At 42.5% G+C, this 11,741-nt stretch overlaps 2 protein-coding genes across 2 annotated transcripts; one reads left to right on the top strand and one right to left on the bottom strand.

Moving 5' to 3' along the window:
- Window positions 1-6,639: 6,639 nt before the first annotated feature.
- LOC123448134 (DEAD-box ATP-dependent RNA helicase 27-like) lies at window positions 6,640-10,226 on the bottom strand. The gene is made up of 12 exons (XM_045124913.1): window positions 9,945-10,226; window positions 9,603-9,788; window positions 9,111-9,296; window positions 8,709-8,792; window positions 8,565-8,606; window positions 8,392-8,481; window positions 7,989-8,297; window positions 7,855-7,893; window positions 7,674-7,778; window positions 7,368-7,436; window positions 7,172-7,297; window positions 6,640-6,792 (listed from the first exon to the last, which is right to left on the bottom strand). The coding sequence occupies exons 1-12, from the start codon at window positions 10,224-10,226 to the stop codon at window positions 6,640-6,642; spliced, it is 1,671 nt and encodes a 556-aa protein (XP_044980848.1).
- Window positions 10,227-10,400: 174 nt separating this feature from the next.
- On the top strand, window positions 10,401-11,442 carry LOC123448132. Its single transcript, XM_045124911.1, has 2 exons — window positions 10,401-10,407; window positions 10,901-11,442. Exons 1-2 carry the CDS (start codon window positions 10,401-10,403, stop codon window positions 11,440-11,442), a joined length of 549 nt encoding a protein of 182 aa, XP_044980846.1.
- Window positions 11,443-11,741: the final 299 nt, after the last annotated feature.

Raw genomic sequence — 11,741 nt, 5'->3', positions numbered from 1 at the left:
TCTTGTGAATGGTCTGTGTTCTTGTTACTACTCCCTCTGTTCTCCCCAACCTAACTATAATTATTTTGGTAGAGAGGGAGTAGTTTGAAATCATCCTCTGGTTGTGTTACTTTGTGTTGGTGGAGTAAGTAATCCATCCGTCCCCAAAAGCTTGTCTTACATTTGTTTAGATACAGATGTATGTATCTGGATACGTTTTGGTGTTGGATATATCCTTATCTAAATAAGGGGTGTCCACACCCAGGCCTGGGGTGCTACAAGGCCTAAGAGCAACTTCAATTCAATGGGGCGACCCAAACGGACGCGCGCTTTGTCCGCTTTTCGTCCGTTTGGGTCGACCACCCGCCCGACGTTCGCCCGAATAAAAATAAAAACCTATCTTGCCAACGGCATCTTCTTTGCACTCGAATTAGTCATCATAGCCGACCACCCCCTCTCTAATATGATTGAAAAGATGCCTACTCATACGGAAACGGCGGCGAAATTTTTGATGGTTGAACAACGGGTTTGTTGTATCAAAGTAGTCCTTCCAAAGAACGAAATGCCCACTCTCTTGGTTGCGAATCAACGCCGGAAGGTGGCCCGGAATGAAGCCACGGAACAACGGCCGCTGGGTGTTGAGGTGGTGATGGACCAACATGGCAGCCAATATCTCCTCGTCATCGGACGACGAATCGTCGGAGTCGCAAAGGAAGTTGTGAAAAAAGAACTCGTCAGCGAAGTCCATTTTGTACCTTGGCAAAATGTCGAACAGATTACGGGCGTCGATTAAGGAGACGGCCGACGAAGGGAGTCGCGACGCGCACGGACCAGCCAGCTGCCCTACCGGCGTTCGACGAGTGAGCCGGCGTCCGACGAGCGTGCCAGTGAGGATCTGGCCGGGTGGCGGGGCGGCTTCTTGGTCGAGGGCGGGTTGTGTGCTGGGGGCGCGGGGGGTGGGAAGCAGTCGGCTCCCCGGCGGCAAGACGGCGACGGCGGTCGACTTGGGAGTGGACGGCGTTGCTGGGCGGATGTGGAGTCGTCGGCAAAAATGGGTGGCGGTGTCGGCAGCAAAGGAGGCGGGCGAGGGTTGCTGTTGGATGGAGGGAGGCCCATGTGTCACCGACCAGCGGGCCCGGGGAAGGAGAAGGCGAGCGTGCGCGCGTCCCCCGCGTGTCCGCATCGACACAAATCTGGTTGAAAAATGGGTCGCCCGCGGACGAAAACCGGATGCGCGTCCGTTTGGATCGTGGCGCTGGGCTGCCTTTTCTGTCCGTACCGACCCAAACAAATGACGGTGGACGAAATGGGTCGTCCCATTAAAGTTGTTGTAATCAGGGACGACGGACAGGAGCTGGGAGCGGATGATGCAAGGCTGACCACAAACTGGTCCTGCAGGATGGAGTCGGACAAGGGAGAGGAGGATGAGTCTGCAGATGCTGCAAGGAAACATGGGCGGCGGCGGAGATCGTGTCCTTCGCCATTGGCCCACCTGTGGTTACAGGCGCGAGAAGGAGGACGACGTTGTCTGCTTCATTGGTGTGTGTGATCCATTGGTAGGATCAGACGGATGGTGACCCGGCTGACGCCTAGCACGGCCCCAATCTAAACTCTTTAGAAACTGACAATCACATCCCTTTGGTTGCGTCTGGTGATCTATCTAAATAAATGAATCTATACTTTAAAATATGTCTATATACATCTGTATGTATATAGTTCATTAGTAAAAATCTTTAGAAAGACTTATATTTAGAAACGGAGGGAGTAGTATACTCCTATGTAATATGCATGTTAGGTTGATCTCTTTCCCCAATGGGCCCAACGGCCCATTGGACCTTGACTCACGCCCTGATCGGGGGCGTCCAGCCCAAGTAAGGCTGGTGGGCCCCTGTCGCGCAGTGCTATAAAGAGGAGGTGGGGACCATGGCACAAGATACGAGGTTTGCCGCCGCCGCTGGTTCCCCACTCTCTAACCCTAATCCGATCTAGAGGGATGCACTGAAGCGATGGGAAGTCCACCTGAGCCGCTGTCACATCTCTCTCCTTCCCCACCGTCGTCACCACCTCACGATGGATGACCAGAGGGAGCTCATCGAGTTCATCACAAGGTAATAAATCACTACTCATCATCCGAACACATCTAGCCTAAGATCCACGGGATCTATCAATGGTATCAGAGCTATGAGGCTTTAGATGTTGTTACGGTTGCAAGAAGATAACGAAAGCAAAAAAAAGTTTCCCTGGTGGCGGGCCGAGGCCAGAGGCCGGCTTGGCCGGCCATTTATTTATTTTAAAGGGGTTTTTCAATTTCTGTCTATTAAGGCAGATTCAAAGGTTCTTTCTAGGAATTTTTTCCTACGAAAACATGATTAGAAAGTACAAAATAAAATGTTCAAAGTTTCTGTCAATTTAGACAGAATTGTTAATTTATTTTTATGAAAAGAAAAGTAAAAAGATTTCTGAGAACAAAATAGTTTTCTCAGAAAAAAGAAAAGTTCATGAATTTTATAAAAGGGATTATAAAGTGCATGAATTTTTTAATTATGACAGAATATATTTTTCTATAATAGTGACAAAAATTTTCTGCAAAGAAAAATAAAAGTTTCTGAAAATACAATATTTTTCAGAAAAAGAGAAGTTCATCGATTTTATAAAAGTAATTATAAAGTTCATGAAACTTTGATTTTAGCAGAATATTTTTCTGTAAAGGTGCATGAATTTTTATATTCACGTTTTTCCGCTGCAAAGTAAAAGGTTTAGTCCTCCAATTAAATTGGAACCAACGGGAAAATTTAATTGGAAGAACTGTTATTAGCAAAGATTTTCCCTTGTGGGTGAAATAAGATTCAAACATTTTCCGCTATGTCAACAGAATGATGTTGTTTTAAAGTTAAATATGGTATTGTTATTTTCTGACCAACGTTGATGATAACAATACTTTAATTGTATGAGTCATCTTATGTTGAAAGCTTAAATCTCTGATAAATTTTGTATCAAAGTGATCAATTTTCGGAGCATAGATAAAGAAATGCATATGGTTAATGATGATGATGATTATTTCTTAGCAAAGTTGTTCAATAGAAATACTATCATCACATTGTTTATGAGTTATATGCATTATTCCCATTTCTGCCCAACGGTGATATGGAATTAATGCAGAAGAATTATATTTTATTCTAATTCTGCCACAACGGTGTTTTAGAATATTCCAAAAAGTTTTAAAAGGTTTAATGTGCATGATTTTAATCAGACCAACGTAGGGTTATTTTTATGCTCATTACCGTTGTCTATTGGCTAAGTTTTCTCAGACTAAAAGTTATTCAAACTTCCACTCATGAAAGCGAATGCTTGGGTACTAGTGACCCAAAAGATGGAAAAGAAAGGTCATAACTTGAGGGAATAAATTCTCTCTAAAGAATGGCTTCAAAAGAAAAGAACTCTTGGATATTAATTCAAGAAAAGAAAAGAGATAGATCATTGAGAGTCTTGGTTGACGAATGCCTTTCATGTACTCTCTATGATGGAGTCTCCTTTTTTCAGTCAACATGATTGAAATGAAACAAGCAACATGCATGTTTAATTTGACCAACGTCGGATCAAACATGTGTGTCAAAGATAATTCAGATTTATTTCTGAATTTGATGCAGTCAAAAGAGCCAATTATGGCATTTATGATGTCCCTTAAAGGGAATTACCCGCATGGCGGGAAAAGTCTGGGAAGAATGCCTGCGTAACCGGGTAAAGTTGACATTGTATTATGTCAACAATCCGTGTATGGCGGGAGAAATTTTGGCAAAGGTCTTATCCTGTATGACAGGAGAAAGTTATGATGACTCATGTGCGGTTAATGTGTCCCACTATGGGAGAAAAAGTATGGAGTAGCTATTAAGCTTTCCTATCATCGACCGTACACCTTATGCGTAACGGTCATTATGTAATCACTAAATCTAGAAAGGATAAAAGTAACAGACGAACATAAAGACAAGAATGATATGCAAGTGTGACTTGCAAAAGAGACAATGATAAAGAACTCTGTTGAGTTTCTGAAATGAAATGAGGAAAAAGTACTCCCATACTGGTTAACTTATAACTTCATTTTACATGAAGTGGTAAGATGAATGAGCTAGATAATCGAAGTTTCCTCATTTCACAAGAGATATGAATGGGTTTCGAAATTGTGGCAGAAAAGTTCTTGCCACATTTCGAGGGGGAGATAGAGACATGAAATACATTGTAGTGTATTTCATGACTCCTCTGTACTTTAGATGATGTGATGCACATTATGCATCTAAAGTGATCCATTAATGAAGAATATGATTGTCAAGGGGAGTACGACAGTCATCTGAATACCGTCATTATGATACCCCTAAAGAAAAGAAACAGTTGTATTTTCGGATCTTTTATAGTTCCGAAAGCAGACTAAGGAATACAACGGTGGTGCTTAAAGTGCCATAAAGAAGAAAGTTTAAAGATACGCAATTTCTTCAGTGAAGATGGAGTAATCTGGGGGAGCATGTTGTATGACCTATACAACACCTGTTGTTAGCTCTACAAGGGATCTTGTGATACAGGTCCCTGTAAAACCTATTGCCTTTTGGAAATGGGTGACTATAGAATGAATTTGCCTCTTGGCAATGACAGAGCAACGACAACCCCATATGAAATAAGTGCCAGTACCTGAGATTTTGATGGTCTCTAGGCATGTAAAAATCAGATACTTGTGACTACTATAAAGTCTATGTTAGTGGAATTCCATCATGTGAATTTCACTAACATAGACTTTATGAAGGGTCTACAAGGCAAATGTGACTCCAAAGGAAATATGTAAATGTGTGAAACATGACTTAAATCGAAAGATTTTGTGCAAAGAAAATGAGAGGACAATTGCATTCATGCAAAGTTATAGAATGGGAAATTCATTTCCCAATTCATGTGCATGTGGGATGACGTCCTACTTGCTAGTGGTGATGTCAATTCTAGTGCAGGAGGAGAGAAGAAGTTCTTGTCCTCAAAGTTCAAAAGATTAAAAGGGGGTATTAGGAATGTCGCATGGACGTGCTAAGAAAGATCTCTAAAGCATGCATACGAGAAAACCTACGCCTGTTCTTATAGTCAAGGGTAATGGAAGTGGAAACTATGGTGTTCCAAAAGTTAATAAGAAAATATTGTAAACGGATATGGTACCATATGCTTGAGTCGTTGGAAGCTCAAGATATTACCCTGACACAGTTCACGTATATATCCGGGTTGTTTTGGCAATGTCCAGTCCATAGATAAATCAATGGAATGGATTTAAAGATATCGGCATCATGCTGAAAGAAATAAGTGCTCTCAAAACATTGTGAGTACAAAGGCAGGACTTGTGAAATGTATAGCGAAATCCACAATGGTCGCTAACTTACATACTCGGAGTTTTGTGTGGAAAATCTCCAAATGAGTGAAACGATTGTCATCAATGTGATGCAATGATATGTTATAACTTTATATGAGGCTGAGGGATAGGCGAAATGGTTAATGGCTACCTATACCCGGAATTGATAATGGTTGACAACAACGATAACCATTTAAATTCTTTCGCTCCTGTCACAACGAGTCAAGTGTTGATGCCAAACACACTGACAAAGAGTTACGTGTTGTGAAGGAGAAAGTCCGGAATTATGAAAAAATGCTTGAAGCATAAAAGCAACAAACAAGTGTTTGCAGATCTGTTCGTCAAAGGCTTACCGCCCAGTGTGTTCGGAGAACACACAGTTGACATGGGTTTTATGGTATAGTCTAATATTTCCGGACAATAAAGGGCCCAAGGTTAAAGAATCTGTCTCAAAATAGAGAGGTACATTGTGGCTGTCTAATTCCATCGGCAATTGAGCCGTGACGATGAAACATGCCCTATGTATTGATCTGTTACGAAACGGGTAAAGTTAAAAGTATATGATGAGATCAAGGGGGAGAATGTTAGGTTGATCTCTTTCCCCAATGGGCCCAACGGCCCATTGGACCTTGACTCACGCCCTGATCGGGGGCGTCCAGCCCAAGTAAGGCTGGTGGGCCCCTGTCGTGCAGTGCTATAAAGAGGAGGTGGGGACCATGGCACAAGATACGAGGTTCGCCGCCGCCATTGGTTCCCCACTCTCTAACCCTAATCCGATCTAGAGGGATGCACTGAAGCGCTGGGAAGTCCACCTCAACCGCTGTCACATTTCTCTCCTTCCCCACCGTCGTCACCACCTCACGATGGACGACCGGAGGGAGCTCATCGAGTTCATCACAAGGTAATAAATCACTACTCATCATCCGAACACATCTAGCCTAAGATCCACGGGATCTATCAATGCAAACTCCACTCATGCACAACAGATTAATTAATATCTCATGGATAAATGGCTGATTGTTTTTAATTTTATCCTATTTAATCTAGAGCACCATGCCAGATCGAGTTGATGATATGGGAAAGGAGACAGTGTACATATATCAAGACTGCATGTTTTGTTTATTTTCTAATATATACAGCTACTTAAACATAACTAACATCCACACTTATACAATATTTAGAGATCTACACCGAAAAACAAGGATCAAAGACGATGGTGACTTTCAGCATTCTCATCTTAAGCCGCTAGCTGATATATCTCCTAGAATTATCTTGCAGACCGCACGCCATCACGAGCCTCTCCTTCCATACGGGTCTGAAGGGCTAATGCCGTGCCTCTTTCCACCTTCCACCTTCCTCATCTTTCGGTGTCTCGATGCACTACTCTCCAGGTCCAGATTCACTTTAGGAGGGTTATCAAAACAGAAAGATGCCGCAACTTTCTGAAAGACGGCAATGAATTAGACATATAACCTCTTCATCCGGTGCAGTGTCAATTAAAATACAACACCTGCCTTTTTTTGTTACGGGAATGCAATTCATGTTGTTGATGCAAGACAGAGCTGGTGAGATATCACCATTATTCTTAAACAGAAATTTTCTATTTTCTACTCATCCTAAGCTAGCTTGGCATTTTCAAGGGATATGCTAGTTAAGGAAATAAAAAAATGTGCTTCTACTTTACAACTTTAGATTTTGTGAATTTGCAAACTTATAGCCAGAGGACAGAAAAATGCACAGAAACAAAATGCCCCCCCCCCCCCAGTTAAATGCACAAAAATCAAGGACAGAACCTTGAGAAAGGACGTCGCAAATATTTACCTTGAGATCAAGTTGATGTACATCAAAAATGTCCTTCATCGAGTGTGAGTTATATGCCAAAATGTAGGACCTGTAGGCTTCCTTCGCTGACTGGTTTAAAAAGTAATTCCCACCAACAATACTCTCCTGCTCCAAAACTAGACTTATAACACTACACGTTTAAACGATAGGATGTAGTTGCAAAAGGAACACTCACAAGTAGCGATTGCGTTTTCGGCACATGCTTTTCACTGAAAGCATATTCAGTCAGAGAAATTTTGGACGCCTGCAAGCAAACATTAAATGTGTTATTACTCCCTCTGTCCAAAGTTATTATGTGAAACATGTAAGTCATTGGAGAAGTTGAAGCCTTAGCACGTTTCAAACTACTACTTCAATTTCTTTTCTTTTTGACTTTGTGTATGTATATATAATAATGTCAGGAAACAGTTGTCAACTTGTAGTGCTGCATATATATACTTGAAGGTCCTCCTTAATAAAAGAAGAGGAGGACACACATTACCTGTAGGTAAATAAGCAACTTCATCTCTTCTGGTAGTAAGAACAATAAGGCACGTCCTTTGCCTTTATCACCTCGGGCAGTACGACCAACTCTGTGAATGTAGTCCTGCAAGTTAAATTCCAATGTCAAGTTAGCAAAAGAGAGAAAATAGGTAAGTCATCTAGCAAGGTTAACCACTTGCCTTTGGGTCATCTGGAGGATCATATTGCACAATATAGTCCTAAACAGGGCAGACGGTCCTTACGGTAGTTAGTCAGGTGATATATATAGAAAGGAGCGGTATCAATGATTTTAAAACTAGAAGCAAAATCTTACCACATTAGGAATATCAAGCCCACGTGCTGCCACGTTAGTGCATAATAAGATGCCCTTATTCATCTTCGAAAATTGGAAGAATGTAGTAGTGCGTTTCTGCTGCTTTAGTTGCCCGTGGATATCATAACACTCTATCCCAAGGAAATTTAGAAATTCTGCATGGAATTTTACTGAGCTACATGATGAAAAGAACACCATGACTTTCACATCCTGCTTCGTCTGCATCCTTTTTAGGAAAGCATACAGAACCAGGAACCTTTTCTCGCTAGGAATGACACAGTAGCCCTGTTGCAAGCCCTCGACGGTAGGCTGTAAGAGCATCCAAAGTTATTTCTCATCCAAATAAGTGAAAAACATATAATTTAAAAGAGGGTTGAACAGCATGGTGAAGCAGCTCCCATACCTTTAATTCAGAATCATCAACTCCAACATAAACAAGTTTTCGCTGTCTTTCTTCATTATTCCCAAACGTAAATTTTGCAAAATCTTCAACCTGTGCGATGACATCACATAAGCGTGTCGCCGATAGAGCAAATCGGGGTAAGTTTTAATAGGCTGGATAGCAAATCCACTAACCTTTTGAGTCTGTGTAGCAGAAAAGAGAACAGTTTGTCTATCCTGCGTAGGGTGCATATAAAAATTTCAGGACAGAATACAGCAATGTCAGTAGAAAATCAAAGGATGCACTGTACATATGAAATGAAATGCATGGTGACATACCCGAGGGAGACGTCGAAATATTTGTTTCATGTCCTCCTCGAAATTTTGCTCAAGTATGCGGTCAGCTTCATCGATTATGAGGCACTACATCATGATAGGATAGTTACGATTTTGCATATACTTGGAATAATGTAGGCTGACAGTCCATACACACACCCAGTTCAGTGTTAACAAGTAAGACTCGCAGTCATGAACAAGCAAACGGTAGACATACAAAAAAGAATTCATATGTGAAATAATCAGGTGGCTGATTATGCATGAACAATGAAAATATAGTATATTTAATGTGCCAATGAAACAAATATATTTCGACGTCGTGTAGTGCCAATTCAAAAGTGTTCAACAGAAGTATTTCCTTGGGAGCTTGAAATACATGACAGGATCGAGCCAGAGTGTCTTTACCTGTAGCCTCTTGTAGTTGAAATTACTGGTACTTCTCAAATGGTCCAGAAGCCTGCCCGGTGTTGCAACTAACAGATTGACCCCTTTCACAAGTTGGTTGGCCTCGCTTTTCATGTTAGTGCCACCAATTACATATCCAATAGTTTGTGAGTGATACTTCATTAATTCCTTGGCAACATTGTGTGTCTAGCGCAAATGAATAAATGGTTATGGATAGTCTTTTGAAAAATATAATGCGTAAGAATGAATGAATAGTTTCAACAAGCACACAACAGTTAGAAAAAAGTGCATATTGTGAAGGCAGTTTTCTTATCTTGTCTTAAACTAATGTGCATTATATATATGTATGTATGTATATATATACAGACATGGAAGGATAATACTATGTATCTCACTGAATAGCTGTTTCATTCTCAGCAAGTTGAAAAATAGTCATCATAATAAAATAGATCGGTCAAAAGAGGAATACTTTCTGAATATATACGTACGTACTTGGATAGCAAGCTCTCTTGTTGGGCAAACTATAATAACTCCAGTTCCGTTCCTAGGGGTGTAGTGCGCGTTGTGTAGTAGTTGGATCGCGGGTATGAGGAAAGCAAGTGTCTTCCCTGAGCCAGTCCTGGCTGAACCCAGCACATCATGTCCTACCATGAGGTGCGGTATTGATCTAGCTTGAATCTGAAACAAACATGCATGCATATATATTACTGTACATGAATATGCTACTACATACTGATACACACAAAAAAATTCATTTAAATACATGCATTAGACTTGCCAACAAAATAAATACTCCCTCCGTCCTAAAAATAAGTGAGAATAAAGAAGAAGTACCTGGGTGAGGTGTGTGTAGTTCATCTCCGTGATGGCCTTTGCAGTGAGGTCGGACATGTAGAGATCTGAGAAAAGCTTGCATGTCAGAATCCCACCTCCCTTGCCCTCCTGATCGTCACTTTGCTTCTTCTTCTTCTTCTCCTTTTGTTCTTCTTCTTCTTCCTTGTTATTACCCTTATCCTTTTCTTCCTCTTTCTTCCTCACAGCAGCCTCCTCCTCCCGCTTCATACAACGCTTCCGCTTCCTCTTCGACGCCGTATGCTTCTGCTGGATCGCGTCCATGAGAGTTTTTTGTTTTTTTGTGAGGTTTCAGATTAGATTAGAATAGAGGTGCGGCTGGGGTGAGTTGTATGTACTACTCCTATATATAAAGGCCAGGGGTTCTTATGGGTGTAATCCATCGGGCTGGCAGGGTTAGATTACATCAGGTTTCAGATTATATTACAAGGTGAACTCATGAAAGGTGGGTCCCCTTTTTTTTTTCTTGTGCCGTATTAAATAAAAAAAGGCCCAATCGTTTTTTTTTCTTCCCTTTTTTTTGCGGGCGTTTTTTTTTCTCCCTGTTCTGATATTTCTGCGTACGAAAATTTTTGTACTCCCTCCGTTCTAAAAATAGTGTCATAAATTTAGTACTAAACTAGTATAAATTTTATACTAGATCAACGGCATTTATTTTGGGATAGAGGAAGTAATTTTTAGATAGATAAAATACTACTACCATAGCAATTATATGATATGCCAAACAATCTATCTATCTCCCCTAATAATAAAGCGCGGAGCGCTTCTGCCGTCCGTCACTGGCGGTTTTGCAAAAAAAATCCTGTCTTTTCAAGTAATTAACCCGCCGTCCCTCTTTAAGTGACTAACCAGAAAAACGTTTCGTTCTTACAAAATGAACCTCGCGTTTTGGAGTATTCCATCCGAGATCCTTTTCTTAAGATAAGGTTTCGTTTTAGGGGCCGGTGCGGTGCGGTGCACGGGGTGCCACCAGCACCCGCCCGCCGCCGCCGCCACCACCAAGGCGCGGGAGAATACCAAGGGCGCGCGCAAGCTGCGCGCCGCCGACGTCGCGCTCAACCACCGCCTCGTCTCTTGGCGCGTCGGTGGCGGCACCGAGGACGGCCCGGTCGCAACGGGCGGGTACAACTACAGGGGCGCCTCAACGTCCGCCGTGCTCGCCCACCTCGCCGGCGGCAACAACTGGCACGCCGAGGACAAGGAGGAGGACGACGCCAATCTCGTAGCTGCCGCCCTGAGGGGGATCTCTGACTTGTACGACCTCATTGTCGGCCTCCAGGCCGCGCCGGACGGCCAAGAAGACGACGCAGACGGCACGACGGCAGCGGCGGACACCGACGAAATCGAGGAGCAGGATGCTGAAATTACTGACGTTGTCGACGAGGACGAGGAGGAGGACGACGACGGGTTCTGCGTGGTGCGGGGCATCACCATCGCGCTCGAGTTCTCCGACGTGGAGGAGGACTGGATCGTGGTCTGATCCGAACTCATCTCATTCATTTGCAAATAAGACGGCGTGCAACAGAGGTCAGCCGCCCGCACCCCTCTGCCTCTGCTGCTGCTGCTCAATTCCATTCAAATCTGCATCTGCATGTGCTCTGCTCCTGTTAATTCATCGTGCCCTTGTGTGTATACTGCCCCTGTGTGTATACTGCTTTGTTCCTGTTAATTGATTGTGTCCCTGTGTATATACTATATGGTGACTGTCTGTCTAATTGTCAAAAATTCATGGATTATCATGACCGGAATGAATTTATCAAACATGTGTGATTAATAAAA

The sequence above is a fragment of the Hordeum vulgare genome, chromosome 4H, assembly GCF_904849725.1.
Source record: "Hordeum vulgare subsp. vulgare chromosome 4H, MorexV3_pseudomolecules_assembly, whole genome shotgun sequence".
NCBI lineage: Eukaryota > Viridiplantae > Streptophyta > Magnoliopsida > Poales > Poaceae > Hordeum > Hordeum vulgare.
The sequence above is the reverse complement of the archived record's forward strand: the minus strand, read 5'-3'. Positions and strand labels throughout refer to the sequence as shown.